This window comes from Drosophila mauritiana, chromosome 3R (assembly GCF_004382145.1).
Source record: "Drosophila mauritiana strain mau12 chromosome 3R, ASM438214v1, whole genome shotgun sequence".
In the NCBI taxonomy this organism is placed as follows: domain Eukaryota; kingdom Metazoa; phylum Arthropoda; class Insecta; order Diptera; family Drosophilidae; genus Drosophila; species Drosophila mauritiana.
In genome coordinates, this window is record NC_046670.1 from 3,019,336 (window position 1) to 3,036,114 (window position 16,779).

The 16,779-nt window shown below is 44.2% G+C and overlaps 1 protein-coding gene across 2 annotated transcripts; it reads right to left on the minus strand.

Moving 5' to 3' along the window:
* Positions 1 to 257: 257 nt before the first annotated feature.
* LOC117142482 (transcription factor castor) lies at positions 258 to 3,889 on the minus strand. 2 transcript variants are annotated; one of them, XM_033306507.1, is made up of 5 exons: positions 3,422 to 3,889; positions 2,859 to 3,115; positions 1,630 to 2,320; positions 1,145 to 1,563; positions 258 to 1,076 (listed from the first exon to the last, which is right to left on the minus strand). In XM_033306507.1, exons 1-5 carry the CDS (start codon positions 3,714 to 3,716, stop codon positions 675 to 677), a joined length of 2,064 nt encoding a protein of 687 aa, XP_033162398.1. In that variant the 5' UTR covers positions 3,717 to 3,889; the 3' UTR covers positions 258 to 674. The 2 variants fall into 2 exon arrangements, with proteins under 2 accessions (XP_033162398.1, XP_033162397.1); XM_033306506.1 differs by having other exon boundaries at positions 2,859 to 3,889.
* Between the last annotated feature and the right edge of the window lie 12,890 nt (positions 3,890 to 16,779).

Here is a 16,779-nt window from a genome sequence, read left to right on the forward strand (position 1 = left end):
GGTATATATGTAAAATACTTCAGTAACCCCCAATAATTCAAACATTTTGTCTTTAAATAATAAGCTCTAATCATATAATTTATTCAGGTAAAATTGACTTATTTATTATAGAAGAATGCTACTTTTACTAAAGTTTATAATTATTTATTATAATATTGTTCTCTTAAATTATAAAGCAAAAACAATTAGCCATTATTTATTAGTATATCACACACAATGTAATGCTTAGACGCTATGTTATTGACAATCCAAGTCTCCCAAGTCCTGCATATCCTGCATATCCTGCATATCCTGCATATCCTGCTCTCGCTCTATCAATTAAATGAGGCTACGCTAATGAAAACATCACAGTTTAGTCAAACTAAAGTTCAGAAAGTTCTTCTTTTTTATTTAAATTGGCTGAAAATTTTAAAAATTAATGTGGCACTGAGAGAATCTAAGCTAAAGGGGAAAATGTTTGCCAAAAGCCAATTCAGCTACACTTTGAATGCGGACTTCTAGGTTCTCAAAGTGTGGCTGAGTTGGTTTTTGTGGAGGGAAGGATGCCTTGTCCTGGACCTGCGTGAACCCACAAAAAACCCACCTAAACCTGCTTAAAGCGCGTATGTACAATGTCCAATGTCCGTCAGTCGAACTAACTAGCTAGCAAAATACCCTAAGGACACGCATCCTTCCTACTCCTTAAACTCCGGCTTAAAGCTAAACTCCGCCTTCGGTTGCTGGACTCCGGCTCCATTTGCCGCCGCTGCCGCCGCCGCTGCTGCTGATGCGGCGCTAAGTGCTGCCAGGTTGCCGAGCATGGAGGGGTTCTGGGACATTCCCGGATAGAGGTTCTGGTAGAAGAGGGGATTCTGCAGCTGGAAGAGGGCCATCAGGTGGGTGAGCTGGAAGTTAGGGGCTGTGGGATCCACTCCAGGAGCGGCGGCAGCGGGCAGGAGACCTGGAAAGAGCCCACTTGTCAGCGGATGCACAGCGGCTGCTGGCTGGGACTGGGGCAGGAGGTTGGCGGGATTGGAGGACTCGTCTTCGACCTTTGGGCGCTTGGCTTCCGACTGCTGAGCATCGGCTGGCAGTTGCTGTGGTGGATTGAAAAAATTTACCTATTTAATATCGCGGAAAGTGACCTGATTAGAGACAAACTTACGATTTTCTTGGGTGGCCTCCCGCGTTTCCGAGCCAGGAAGTGCTCGGCGGACAAAGAGGAGAGTGGAGTGGAGGTGTTGCTGCCGCCGCATACAGAGCTGCTGCCCTGGGATTGGCTAAGGCTAGTGGGTTGCTGAAGCTGCTGTTGGGGGGCATCCAGGGAGGACTCCTCCACGTCCTGCTTGATCTTAAACTGCTGATACGCCTGCTCTCCGTCCTGACGATCGTGTTTCCTCTTGTGGCTGATCATCTGGCTGCTGGAGTGCAGGATGTAGTCGCAGCCCTCGCGGACGCAGTGGATGTGGTTGCAGACGGTGGAGAACTTGCAGGCGTCGAAGGGACACACCTCGGTCTTCAGGATCTTCTTGAAGCCGTCCATCTTCAGCTGGTGGTCCTTCAGATGGTAAGTTTTGTGTTTGTCTAAGCAAGGAGAAATGTATGATATATTAACTAGGTTCAGCTATTGAGCTTTCCAAATAGACTTACCCATATCGGCCTTGTTCTTGAAGGTGTGTGTGCATCCCTCGCGACAGCAGTGATAGTGGGAGATCTTCTTGCCGAAAAAGGGGCAATCCTCGATGCGACAGGTCTCGTGCGCCCGGAAGCGCCGGAAGCCCTCGTTCACGATCTCGGAGTCCTTGCGGTGGAAGTTGGCGTGCATCTGGACGTCACTGGTGCTCACATATACCTTGGGGCAGTGCTCGTAGACGCAGTGGTAGTGGGTCTGCTTCCAGTTGTAGGCGCAGCCCTCTCCGTAGGCTGGTGCACAGTCGTCCGAGGAGGAGAAGCGGGCGAAGCCCAGCTTGAGGCTCTCCTTGCGCTTCTTGTGCCACTTCAGGTGCCGGATGATGTCGTCCTTCTTGCTCAGGATCTTGCCCTGGCAGGGCTCCTCGTGGCAGTGGAAGTGCTCACGCAGATTCTCCTGACGGCACAGGCTGTTCTCGCACTCCAGGTAGGAGGACACCTTGCGTAGGTTCTTCAGTACCTCCTCGTTCTGGAGCAGAGCGTCCAGGCCGCTGGCCGCCGAGAGGCTGACCAGGCTCTTGCTCTGCTCACTCGACGGCGGCGTCAGTAGGGAGATGGTTTGGGTCGGTTGGAGGGGTGTGTTGGGGGTCAGATCGCTGTCGACGGGTGTGATGTGGTACGATGAGTCCGCCGGCTGCTTGACGGGCGTATACTGCAGTGGGAAGAAGAGGGTGGAAGAAGTTTAGAGTCAATACCAACACACGGATGCATCTGTGGGACCCCCAGCTCAGACTGCCTGGTGCCCAGCTGGGCAGCGATAGAGCCACCAGGGGAACCCACGCGTTGCCGACACAGCTGTTTCTTTTCCCCGGAATCGCGAGCTTTCTGGCTACTCTCACACTTAAATCTCGAAAATCACGAATCGTTTTTCTCAAATTACAGCAACAGAGCGTGGGATATAGCCAAAAAGATAAAAAACAAAGCAAAATAGGGAACAAATGTACTTCTTTCTGAATTGGAAATTGGAAAATAGTCAATTATGCAACTGGAAGACGTTTGTGAAGTATGGGCAAACCAAGATGAGATGATTGAAATATTTTAGGATTTAAATCAAATATACTAATATAAAAATGAGCAATATCAGACTTTTGGTCTATATAGTTGATTTTTCACAGCAACTGGCAGTATCTTTTAAATTGATGCTGATAAAATAAGATAAAAGAAGCTATAGAGATCCCCGGATCACTTACCATGCTGGGTGAGTCTAGGCTGTCGGTGGTTGACTCCAGCGGATGGACGCCCGACAGCAGCAGCTTCTCGGAGCTGGCGTTGGTGTGGCCCGAGGAGCTGCAGCTGGTGAGGCTGGACAGCGGCTTGTCATCGTCCTCATCGTCGTCGGCGGACTCCTGCTCAAACTTGACCTGGACCGCCGAAAGGTTGCCGGCAGTTGCTCCGGCGGAGGGTGCTGGTGTGGCTGCCTTCTCTCTCTCGATGGGCGTGGAGGTCACTGTGGAGGATTGAAGAAAGTTATTTGTGGCCATCTGTTCGGAGCCGGCAAACTGGCCCAGCAGCAACGGATGCTGCAGTGGATCCTGCTTGCCCAGCGAACTGGGGGTGTGGGTGGGTGTTAGTAGGAGGTTGGAGGTGGTCAGCAAATGTTGCTGCTGCTGCTGCTGCAACATGAGCTGCGTCAGCGGCGGCAGGCTTTGGAGCAGCATCTGGTTGACCAGGTTGCTGGGGTGGGTGTTGGGAGTGGGAGGTGTTGCCGCAGTAGCGCCTGGGTATTGTTGTGTTTGAAAAGCAATCAAATTACTATTGGGACTACAACTACGGCTACTACTACAGTTGGTGTTTTGCGAGCTAATGCGCTTGTGCGTTCTTGTCTTGCGGAGATCTGGCTGTGGCTGCTGCAGTTGCTCCTGCTGCTGCTGCTGTTGCTGCTGCACGCATGTGCTGCTGCTGATATCCTCGTTCTGTGTGTAAGTGTATCCAGCCAGCTGCTGCTGCTGCTGCTGCTGTTGCTGTGGAAGCTGCAACTGCATTTGCTGCTGCTGCTTCATCAAGTTCATCATGTAGAGTTGCATAATAAACTCCATTTGGTTGGCCATTTTTGTGGGGCACACTTTCGCGGATATATTCGGCACAGCACTGGGATTTCTTTTTAAAAATTCTTTAAGATTTCTTCAATATATTGAGCAGAGATCACAGCACGGATTTCGGATTTCGGATTTGGGATCGACTTTCTTGCACGGCGTCTCGTCTCAGCGATCCTCAAAGTTCGGCTGCGAGGCTCAAACTGCTTCAACTCTTCCGCGGCCTCCGGCTAATATAGCAAAAATTGCGCAAATCCAGGCCCAAGTGCAACCCTCTCGCTGCCGATTCTCTTAAAAAACCGATCTCGCCGCTCTCGCTCTCTTAAAAAACGAATAAAATGCGAAGTTCGTCGGTGGTGGTTCGACCTTCATCCCCTAGTTTTTTAACCGACCCTTCGCCGGAAAATGCTCGTGGAAAACCCAGCTTGTTTTCGGCTGGTTTCCGTTTTTTAGCTCGCTTTTCTCGACCAATAAAACGCCAGCGTTCATGTAAATTTATCTAGAAAAGAGAGGTTTTTCGGTAAAAAATGCGAAAGAGGAGCGCGTTTTTGTGAAGGAATCCCGCATGGCCAACGTGCGACAGAAAGGGATAGCAAATGAAAGAAGAGCACAGATCAGCAGAGGAATTTTATCCAAGTTCGCAGGCAATTTTGTCGAAGATATATAGGAAAATAAGGGAGTTACTTGCAAAAAGTCGGTAAATAACTTATCTGGGCACAAGAAAATGCATAGTTACTATTATTACCACTATATGATAATTATTAAACATTTTCGTTTTTATTCCTATATATTTTCTATTCAATCATGAAATACACATTCTAAAATTCTTAGTCCCAAGGATTTTTCAATATTGCGCCGTTTACAATACTTTTATATATGCGATTTCAAATAGATTGTCAAAAATACTTTCTCACACTAAATATTTGCATCTGCAATCTTTTTCGCCTATTTCCATAAATATAATAAAATCTTAGAACGTACAAAGTATAGAATCTCATCCTTGTTCCTTTTTCCATCACATCTCTATGCAAATTGTGTGCACAAAAATTTCGGCAAAACTGGGAATCGAAATGATTTTTAAGAAATTGGCGCGTTGCAAAAAGGATATCAAACTGGAGCAGCTGCCTGTCCTTTTCGAAATAATCGAATGAAATCCATTCAAATGCAAAAAATAAAAACCCAAATTTCCAAATTAAAATTACAATCGAGCAAAAAATCTGCATTACAATCGTGCAAAAAAACACAATTAAAAATGCCAAATATTTCCTAAGACCCATTGCAAAAAAATTAGCATATAAAAAAACGTTTGCAGAATTTCCGAACCTGAGCAAACCCCTGAAAAACATATTCGATTCGAAGCTGGCGACATCTACGTGTAACATCCGCTGCGCAGGACCACCGAATCCTTTGCGGATCGTAATTTGCATAAATTATTGCTGTAAAACATTTGCATAATTTTGGCACATCGGCCCGAGGCGGAGCGGGCGATCGGGTAGGAAGTTCGACATCCGGATCACCAGCTCCTCCAGCCAGTGTTATGCAAATGGACCTGCACCACCTCGGGGAGGAGGGTTTGCTCCGCATTACGGATTCGGGTGCGCCGATCGACTGCGCACGCGCGCAATCTGGAAACTTATGCAAATCAGCAAGGGAATCCCCGAATATCGACGAATCGATTGCCGGAGGACGAGGGGCGGAGTACGATTGATTTTGAATTTGCATTTTACTCCGCAATGGGCAAGGTGAGAGAGTAGGGCAGAGTACAGGCTGCAGGATCAGGCCAGGATATGGTTTGTCACTTGGTTGGCGAATTGGGATTGAAGTGGGATTGGGACTTACCAATTGTTGCCATAATTGAGTGACATGGATAACGCAGCCAGAGCAGAGAGCCGAGTAAAGCGAGTTCGGAGCTATTGATTACAGAAAAGGTTCCATGCCACATTGTAAAATGGCAACGGAGTACGGAAATCTGCATGAAAATGCGAACAAAAGCCCGTACATTTAGGTTCATTCACAGTCCTACTTCGCGTTTATGCTTTTGCATTTGGATCTGGAATTTACATATGACAATTTCATATTCAGTTACAAATGTTCCGGAATAGAAAACTTTTGTTAGTCGCCTTTGTTAAGTGTTGTTGCTGGCCGGCTCAGTTGATTGGAGTTATCGCAGGACGAGTTCGGAGGATCCTGATTCCATGAAGCGGCAAATATTGTAACTTTGGCATTAGCATTACACTGGCAAATCAATTAGCCAACTGAAGGGCATGTCTCAGACTGAACAGTCGTTATGGGGATTTAATTGCTATTGAGGTCCGTCTACAGGAGAAGCTACTGTACAGAGGAACAAGTTATCAACGTGAGAAAATCCTTGAAAACAATTTGAGCGGAGTATCTCCCATCTATCTCTCTAATTACGCCAATTGCCTGTGGCACTTCGATGTCTTTGTCCTTTTTCCCAATTTTCACGATTTATGCTAAAAAGTAAACATTAGGCCTTTGAATATTCAATCCGAAGGACCTTTCAGTGGGCATGCACACCCTATTTACCTATTATCCTTCAGGGATAAAGAATATTTTCCGTATTTTCTTCCTTTTTCAGAGACTTTGTTTTGGGATGCGTTTAGCCACAGATTTATTGCCTAAGATATTTCAGCATCTTAACTTCTACCCCCGAAGATGAGAGATCTTTCCTTCGGATTTCTAACGAATATTTGAGTTACCCTATGCTTGTGAAAGATTGCTGACCCTTGGAAAATGCACGCTGATGGGATGGTTTCATGCTAATAAACTTGCAGATACCTGAGTCGAGATGAATGTTTATCTCTGTCCATTCACAATCCAAGTGGACACGTGTGTGGATTTCCGTGGACAATGGCGACACGAGTGAAAAGTCAGAGATTATCTCTGGATGGACAGTGACCAATGGGCAGCGCGTGTCCTTAAAGGATAATGGGTTCCTTATTGAGTGGTCAAACAGGTTTCTCGGTAGGGTCTTCGGTGGTCATCTTGACTGGTCATCACATCCTTTTCAGCGCGTGACCAGTAATCGAGGACTAATTGCGACGGTCAGTGGGCATGCCCTCCATTTTCGGTCTATTCCCCTAGCACCGCTAATTTATAACGGTTATTTAGGAATCCTTTCAAGGATCTTAAAAAAAAACTTGAGAAAAGATTTCACATCTAATTCTTGTCCTTCGGGTCAGGACCTAACACAATGAAGCCGAAAGCTGCAATTTTATTCGCTTTTGCGCATCCTTTCGGAAGCGGTCCGGGAAAACACAAAAGGGTTGAAGGGTCGCTCGCTGGAAGGACCGCCTCGCCCGAAAACCGGACCGGACTCGCGACCACGAATCAAAAGTGAAAATCACAAGGAAACCGGTTTAGACATTGGCATTAGTTTCCGGAAAGGCCGCGAAGAAAATTCGACAGCGCAGCAAAAAAAAAAGGTTGAAAGGATGGAACCCTTGCAGGATATACGAGCCATATGGCAGCCTACTGCCGGATCTGGTCAGCATGGAAGCAGTGAAGCGATGCTGCTGGATATTGGGTATCTCATCCTCATTCTGATCCTGTTCCCGTTCGCGATGCTGCGAGTATTCGGTATCCTTGGGGTGACGAACGGACGGACAGGCGGGACAATGGCGACCGGGTTCAAAGGGTTCCCTTGCGGTCATGCATTCAAATTATCTTCCTGCCTTGTTCTCAGCGAGTCCTGTCCCGTTCGGGAAGCTCTGCGGACCGAGGTCAGCCATTTTGTTGAACCCATGTTCCCCAATTAACGGACATTTCTCAAGGAATTCAAGAGGAACTTTTCATGGGAAGCGAGCAGGGACAATAGATCAAGGTCTTAGTTGGGAAAAAATGAAAAAAATGTAAGGACATCAGATTCCACGTTTTGATATGAAATCTTGAATACAGCATTTTTCAAAGATCCTTTATGTTTCTATAAAAAAAACTCATTTTAAGTTTGATATTAAAGTTCAAAAGACAAAAAAGATGTTCTAGTTATGGGTTTAGATCGAAGTTTGTATCATTATTCATTAGTTCCCTTAAATTAATAGGTCAGTTACCAAAGCGGAAGCGTGCCAAACTGACCCCTGGAATGACCGCTTGACAACCATTTAATCGTTAACCCCTTGGGTCCGTGGTCCAGAAACCCGTTCTTGACCAGCTCTAAACGGCTGAGATTACTCGGTCGCGTGTCCATCGTGGGGTTGGTCAGTCCGAGATGCACAACTGCCCTGCCCGAACTCCTATCACATTTGCATTGTCTTCGGTGACTTCGATCGCCTTTGTCCATCCACTGCAGCCATCCCTAAGTGGCCGAGGATGAATTCCTCAAGAAGTGTCGACAAAACGCTCGCAAATGAAGATCCTATTAGCATTAAGTGTGGTCATTGATAGCCGAGATTTATGCAAAAGGGACAGCAGCCAGGGAGTCCTTTCTGGGGGTCAGAGGTCAGGAGTATTGCACAACAAAGAGCGAGAATTGGCAATGAATATATTGAAATATCATCGATCTGTGGAATAGGATTTCATTGCCTTCGGGGGTAGAAGTTGAGTTACTACGATGGCTTAGGCAATAAATCTGTGGCTAAACGCATCCCAAAACAAAGTCTCTGAAAAAGGAAGAAAATACGGAAAATATTCTTTATCCCTGAAGGATAATAGGTAAATAGGGTGTGCATGCCCACTGAAAGGTCCTTCGGATTGAATATTCAAAGGCCTAATGTTTACTTTTTAGCATAAATCGTGAAAATTGGGAAAAAGGACAAAGACATCGAAGTGCCACAGGCAATTGGCGTAATTAGAGAGATAGATGGGAGATACTCCGCTCAAATTGTTTTCAAGGATTTTCTCACGTTGATAACTTGTTCCTCTGTACAGTAGCTTCTCCTGTAGACGGACCTCAATAGCAATTAAATCCCCATAACGACTGTTCAGTCTGAGACATGCCCTTCAGTTGGCTAATTGATTTGCCAGTGTAATGCTAATGCCAAAGTTACAATATTTGCCGCTTCATGGAATCAGGATCCTCCGAACTCGTCCTGCGATAACTCCAATCAACTGAGCCGGCCAGCAACAACACTTAACAAAGGCGACTAACAAAAGTTTTCTATTCCGGAACATTTGTAACTGAATATGAAATTGTCATATGTAAATTCCAGATCCAAATGCAAAAGCATAAACGCGAAGTAGGACTGTGAATGAACCTAAATGTACGGGCTTTTGTTCGCATTTTCATGCAGATTTCCGTACTCCGTTGCCATTTTACAATGTGGCATGGAACCTTTTCTGTAATCAATAGCTCCGAACTCGCTTTACTCGGCTCTCTGCTCTGGCTGCGTTATCCATGTCACTCAATTATGGCAACAATTGGTAAATCCACTTCAATCCCGATTCGCCAACCAAGTGACAAACCATGTCCTGGCCTGATCCTGCCGCCTCTCTTCTCAGTATACATTGCCCATTCCGAGCTGAAATGCAAATGCAAATTCAAAATCAATCGATTTGTTCGATGTCGGCGGACCTTCCTCCTCGAAGTGATTTGCATAAGTTTCCAGACTGCGCGCGTGCGCAGACCCGAATCTGTAAAGTAGACCCTCCTCTTGGTGGAAAGTGCAGGTCCATTAGCATAACCCTGTGTTCTGGGTGCTGGCTGGGAGTTTCCTGCCTCAGTGGAAAAGTCGCCTGTGCCAAAATTATGCAAATATTTGTTAAATGCGTTTTAGGCATCAGGTCGCTCCACATGGCTCAAATTTGCATAATTTATTAATGGTATTAACCCTCGGAGGGTTGCAGGCAAATAGTCGTTATTTTTTCTTGCCGGCAGCTGATTTCTGCGATTGATTTAATGAACTTTTGCACATTTTCGCAGGCGAAAGGTAATCGAAAACTCCGGCTCAAGATTTTCACGCTTTCTATTGGGAAATAAAGGAGAAACTTAGGCGATAATTTATCAAAAATATTGGTCCTTTCAGCAGCTGTCCGAGTTGATTGATGATTGTTATGAGATTCCTTAAGTTGTCTCCAAGATTGCTGGAAAATCATTAGCGATGACTCAAGTTACAGATCGCAGAGAATTCTCACGCGTTTTTTCGGGTTTTCGAGGATAAAAAGTTTCCTTTTTCGGAGGGTTAATCCCGAAAACTAATGACAATATTAAAATTAATGAAGCCGGGCGACGTTATAAGATACTTTGCGTGACATCCTGCAAATATTTACCCTTTTTTTGCCATTTTTGGAGAAATGCTGCCTAAATGTGCAAAACTTAGGTAGAAATTTTGCAATTTCTCTAATTGCAGGGAAAAGGGTTCGTTTTTCAAGGACTTTCTTCAAAGTTTCGTTTTCCGCATTTTTTGCAACCCCCGAAGAAGGTCCTTTCACTGCGAAACCAAGCCACGGGGTCAGCTGCCAAAGTTCCCTGAACTCTAGAGCGCGAAAAGCAGAGAAATGGAGAGTCGGGAAAAGGAAAACCAAGACCAAAAGGAGAAATATGGAATTATAATCTTATTACATCGTCACAACAAACAGAACAGCAGCGGCGCCCCCCTCGGATTGTTATCCTTTGGGCATCCTTCGATCGTCTCAGCTGCCTCCAGGGAATCCCTTCATCTTCACGACCATGGCTGCCTGGAAACTGCGCACCGGCCGGAGATACGCCGGCATTTGTCCTGGATTCGCTTCCTTGCAGCACAGTCCCACAATCCTTTCATACGCACAGCACAAGGCACACACACAATGCGACGTGTCCTTACAAAAAGGATTACGCAGCATGCTTAGACAAATGCTGTGGAGGGAACATCTTGTTATGTGCTCCGTGTTCAACATCATCCTCATCGTAATCATCATCATCATCAGCGCCATCGGATTGATGGTGGATGCTCGATTGCTTTCCCCGTATCCTTTTCTCACTATTTATTTTTTTTTTTTTTGCATTTTCCGTCCCATTTCTGGTCGTGTTTTGTGGAAAACACTCCGACGCAGTTGTGCGTTTTGTTCGATCTTCGGTTTTGGCAGTTGCGCAATGAGGCGAACAACGCCAACACAGTTCCAGGGAACAGGATAAGGAGCAGGATCAGTATCGGAATTGGTATAGGGATATCATGATCAAAGCACGTTTGCAGCTTGATTGGGTTTCCATTGTCAACAACTGGGCGGTCCTTGAGCAGCAGTAAAGTCGCAGCAGTGCGGATAGGAAAAAGGATTGAAATACCAATTAAACGTGGCTGCGGATTTTATTTTCATCAAAAATAGGTTGAACGACATATGGTACAGAGGTGGTGTACTCCACTTCAGACTGACCTATGACTGACTGAACTTGGTGAACCCTTCCATTTAGTTCGCAAAATAATCAAGATCTATACAAATTCATATTTGTTAATTATATACAAAAGCTGCAGAGACAATACTTCCATATAACATCAGTGGAAGGATAATTAGACGGAAAATATGAAATTAACCCGCTTTTAAGAAGCAACCCTGTAGACATTTTGAAGAACTTAAGCTTAGTTTTGTTTTACCACAAAGAATTAAAACTTTATCTTATGAAAGCAGTTCAGCAAGGACTCATTGAGCAGATTTTACTGCCATTATTTGCTTAGCTCATCTCCATAATATGCCGACTAGCTGTCTGACCTCCACATGTCAACACAACTCATTAACTTGCAATCAGTGTTGCACCCTTCGGCTTGTCCGACTTCCGGATATCAACTCTGCGCTAATGACTTGCAAATTTTATGCAAATTGTGTGTCAAATGAGGGCGTCGAAAGGGCACGAACCGAGAATGTCACGTTATATGACAATTAAATCGCTCACTCCCTTCGGAAACTTTGGACATGTACCACACCCAAGATTATACTAAGAAAGTGTTCTAAGGAATATGGGAAAACTGTTAAACTTAAGTACTTTTTAAGATCGAGGAAGCCTAGGCAAATACCGCTGTCCCAGTTTTGATTAATATATGTTTGGACAGTCAAGAGGAAGAATTGCTCACCCAGGGGAAAACCCACCCCGATCCCATTATTCTGGCTTTGCCAATTTTTCGCAAAGGAAAATTAGAGGAAAATAGGCAGCAGGCAGGAGGAGAGGAAAAGGTTGAATCGCAGGATTGCAGTCCAGCCAGGCATGAAGACACTTTTGCCACAGCTTAGCTCGATCGGGCAGGGTCAGGGTCCATTAGGTTAAATGATATTGATGATGATCGCAGGACCGATGCGCCGATCAGCTGGCGCTATTTCCTATTTGGCATCTGGGGGGTTGGTTTTGCCCAAGATGTGCGGATCTGCTTTTTTATTGCCCCCGTCCTGGGAAATTTCTCACATTTTCACACAAAAACTATTGAGCTGTTTGCGCTGGCCGTGGTCCAAGTTGTGATAATAAAGCAATTAATAGGATTATATATGCAGGGATCTGTTGACAGTTGGGTGGCCAGGGGTCAAGTTGCGCTGGTCATTTGGCTAGGGGATAAGGGATGGGCGTAGTCTAATTGTCAGCTATTCTAGGCAACATTTCAACGAAAATGACCCTGCAATGCGATCCTTTAATTCCCCGCGCTGATCGATGGATTAATCTAAATCCATCGATCATCGGGGAAAGGGGTTGCCCGGCAAGCAAGACGAAAGTTTCGAATTTCCAGCCAAGAAAATGCACCCAAAAAGGATACTTTCTACGGCAATCCTTTGGGCGGAAATCGAATGACAAATGCCAGCCTAATGACGTCAGCTGCTGCAGATCTATGTGAAAGTTACATACGCCGCGGATATCCTTGCGAAAAGGGTTGCGCCTTTCCCTAAATGCAAAACATGAAAAAACGAAAGAGTGTTTTACGGCTTTCCGCATGTCTGAGCAAAAGGACTCTCGCACTCGAGACTCTGGCGAAAAAGGGAAACCTGCATCCTGGCATCTTGCATCTGAGTCCTTCCTTCGGGCTGCTCGCAAATTCGTTGCACAATCCTTTATTGTTGCCATTTCCGTGACATTCGATACTGCAAATTGCATAAACACGGAGCATGGGAAATTAATGAATTGATTGAGAACGAAAAGGGTTGAGGCATCCGCGAAAATATAATTTTGCATTCATGGATGCCCAGGATTTGAGCCTTGGGAAAATCGCAGCTCATCTCTGCGCCAGTTGATTGTTGCATACAAGGCGTCTGGCCTGTTTTTATATATATTTTCTTTTCTTATATTTTAAAAATTTTCGCTGGATAAGTTCGTTGAGGTAGTGAGTTTATGAAATACTCTTGTTCTTCTACAGAAGAAGAAAGCCTTTCCCAACTTATGAGAAATGTGCAGTCTGTTCAAACGATCTAGAGTTTAAGGGCTTGAATTGAACGTTCTTATTTATTTTATACATTTTTATTAATTAAATATAATAAGGAAAATATACATAACATTTCGATAAGATTAAATTTGAAACAATATATAACATGGATTGCCATAGATACCTCACACAATCCTTATAAAGCAAGTTCGGTTATAAGGAATCTGAAAGATAGATAGATACTATTCAATGTAACGTCTTGCTGCTCATCGTTTCCTTACATTCAAAGGAAAGTTTAGAGTTTTAACCTGATTAACTAAAGGTTGTTTTACATTTTATCTAATACATATTTCATTTTTAATAAACTTTCTTAAGTACATTTGCTTATTGAGCAGCAGCATAGCCTCATTACCCAACCATATGTATATTTGCACATTTCCAATCGACTTTGCCCATCTCGTGTTTGTGGTCCGCAAACATGGCCCTTATGAATATTTAATGGGATTCAATTGAGTTGCCCAAACATGAGACATCTTCTCCGGCCGGAGGAGTCGCCGAATGAAGACGGGACCATCGGCACTTGAGGAGAATTAACATTTAGCACGGTTAATGCCAAACAACAAAACATCAAAATGAAATCAAGGGCTTGTCCTGGGCAATCCTTGTAACCCGTTGGCTTCGGTGGTGCATCCGGTGGATTTGCATAACATTGGCACAAGTCAAAAATGTGCTGGGATTCCCCAGCTCCTCGCCGCGTCTGCGAAGCACCACCTTAATTGAAAATGCCAAAATTATGCAAATCACACGGAAAACTCAGATATGCATCATTTGGGTTACATTTGACATTTGCCATGGGTGCGGCGGAAAATTCGCAAGCTGGCGAAATGAATTTACGAAAATTTATGCAATGCCATTGCTGTTTATTACTTGCGTTCACTGAATATAATTATTATGCATATAGTTTTTATTTCATCTTTTTAAGCGAAGCAGATTGCAATCAGTGTGAGAAGCGAAAAGTTGAGGATCGGAAAATGGGAAACAAATCACATAGAAGGCATGGGAATGCCAGTTATATATAGTTAGATAACTTAAATTGAAATATAGTTTGTAATAACTAATTTAAATTGTGATTTATGAGGTGTCAAAATATAGCAATACTTCAAAGATCAATATTATTAAATTTGCAGTTTGGGAGGTATTTTCAAGTCTATTCTAACTTTTACATCAAAATTTTTTTACCACTTTTCAGGAGTTATTTAAATTGCTATAAATCCGCATACATCAATAGTTTATAGAAATTTCCATTGATTCCCTTGACTTTGCTATCTAACTTTTTTATGAAGATCACCTTTTGTTCGACGAAGCTGCTGATGATACTTTTGAATACAAAGGACCTCTTCGTGATTGATCGTTAAAAGTTGAAGTAAAAGTATAATAACGATGCGTGATGTCCTTGAAAATGCCAAACTTTTGCCGTGAGTTTCAGGAGGATTTCATTACTTTTTTGCAATGCCATTTAAGAGAACCGAAAACCATCTCTTTGCTCTCTCAAACTTCGAAAATTCTCGGCCCTCCCCCTTTTTCCACTCTCTCGTTTTTTTTTAAATTCTGCGGGAAGGTCAGCGAATTTCTGTATTTAGCAAACATGAAAACGCTCGGCGTTTTTCTGTTTTATGTCCTCAACAATTGAACACGCTGTCAGGCGACGCACACAGCATCCGTTATCCTTTATCCTGCAGCCAGTATGTGTATGCCCAAGCTACCCCTTTCCACGATTTCCGTGACAATGACAGCCTTTTGCCAAAATGTAGCATTTATAACATTTTCAAATCACACACAATTTCCAACAAAATAACGCGAATAAAGGGTTGCTGTGCGTCCAGCAGGAGATGATGGCCTACTGCTGTGCGTCCATGTACCATACCTTCCAATACCATATGTATGTACTGGTTATGTACAAGATCTGCGATACGAAATCAACTTGCTGACCGACCCAAGGCGACTTCCTAATCACACGCACGTGCTCTCCAAAAAGGACGAACTCGGACTGACAGCACTGACCAAAACAAAGGGGAATCCCGAATCCTGTCCAGCGTCGGTCAAGCGGTCGCTTCGCCCATTGAGGGGTTAACTTTTGTTGGACACGCGTCACCAGAATTTCTACAAAAACACACAATAAAAATGCATCAAAGTGGTCTGTGGTCAAGGGCGGGACCAGAGGCGATTTGGACAAACGGGTTTTTCCCCGAAAACGACCGGAAAATTGTGTGAAAATGCGGAAAAGCAACAGCTTAGGCTATAATTAAGCGGTTATGCAAGGGAAAATTTAAAGTCGCATAATGTGGGGATTATAAAGCGGTTTTCAACGACAATTGGTATTGTTTTGTTTTTACAATTACTCATTATAAACAAGAGGGAATGCTAAAGTCGAGTTCCCCGACTATCAGATACCCGTTACTCAGCTAATTTCATAATTTGTTTTTTATATTGATAGATATTGAGAAATAAAATAGGAAAAAAATAAAAATATTTTCAAAAGTGCGGGCGTGACAGTTTTGGGCGGTTTGTGTGCGTTAAAGTGGGCGTGGCTTCTGCATGTCTTATCTCAACTCTCTAGCTTTATGAGATCAAGGCGGTTATACGGACGGACAGATGGACGGACGGACAGGGATCGGGAATGTATATACTTTATATATACTTTTCAACGAATTTAGTATACTCTCTGCAAGTAAATAGAGTATAAGTAGTTAATATTGCTTAATACAATTAGAATATTCAAGAAAGCTATTCTTTCTTCTCATTCTTAACATCACAATGCAACAAATTTATTTTTAAATTTTGGTAATTCTTTTTAAACAAAATATTATTTTACTTAGTAAGACTTTTATGAAGAAATTCTAAGAAAATACAAAGCAACAATTTCTTTTAATGAGTCGATTGAAGTGCATTTTCTGCGGTAATAAAGAGTGCAGGATTTCACGTTTTGCTTTTCTGCCATTAAAAGTTTCCCTTTCCAACTGAATCGATCGACGCCCCTTTAACCCCACTGAAACCCTATACAGCCATCGATCATGATCGCGCTTCCTTCCGTCCGCAAAAAATTCCCACAGTGCGAAAATCGGCGAAGGATTGCGATTGAGATTAGGAACAGGAGGAATTTACGAGCGATCGAATAACCGAGGCACCACAGCCAGGTATCAAAGGGTGCAGGATCCAGCCAGAGGTCCTTGGGACGGGTTCAAATGTGTCGCGTCTTATGATGTCACTGCTGGCGAAGCTGCAGCAGCCACCCCAGTGCGCAGATAGTCATCGGCCTCCTTCGGCCGCGTCCTCAGCCTCAGCCTCATCCTCATTCTCATCTTTATCCTGACCTCGATCCTCGCCGGGTTCACAGTAAATTACTCGCAGAGGTGAAATGCAAACAAAGACGGATCGTCTGGCCCTGCCAAAGGTGCTTGCCGGGGTCGGTCGGTCTCCAACCCTTGCTCGCCGCTTTTCTTTCCTTTTTCTCGGATTCTTCCCCTTTCCGTGCGCTCCTTTTTGTGACGAATCTAATGATTTTTTCCTCAAAACTGAAGCGACTTTTCATTGACCCAACGGCGGGGTGAGTTCAGAGATCGCCTTGATTTGGCCTGGGCCTCTGTTATGCCAGCTTGAACTGGCAAATGCAATAACCCGTGAAGACTCCGATCCTAGAGGAGGTATCCGCTCCGACTAGGGCCTGGTTTTTGGGGTCATTGCCGCATTAAGTCGAATTTATGGCAATCGAATGCCAATAGTCATGCAGATTAATGGGAAAGGGTGCTCAGAGG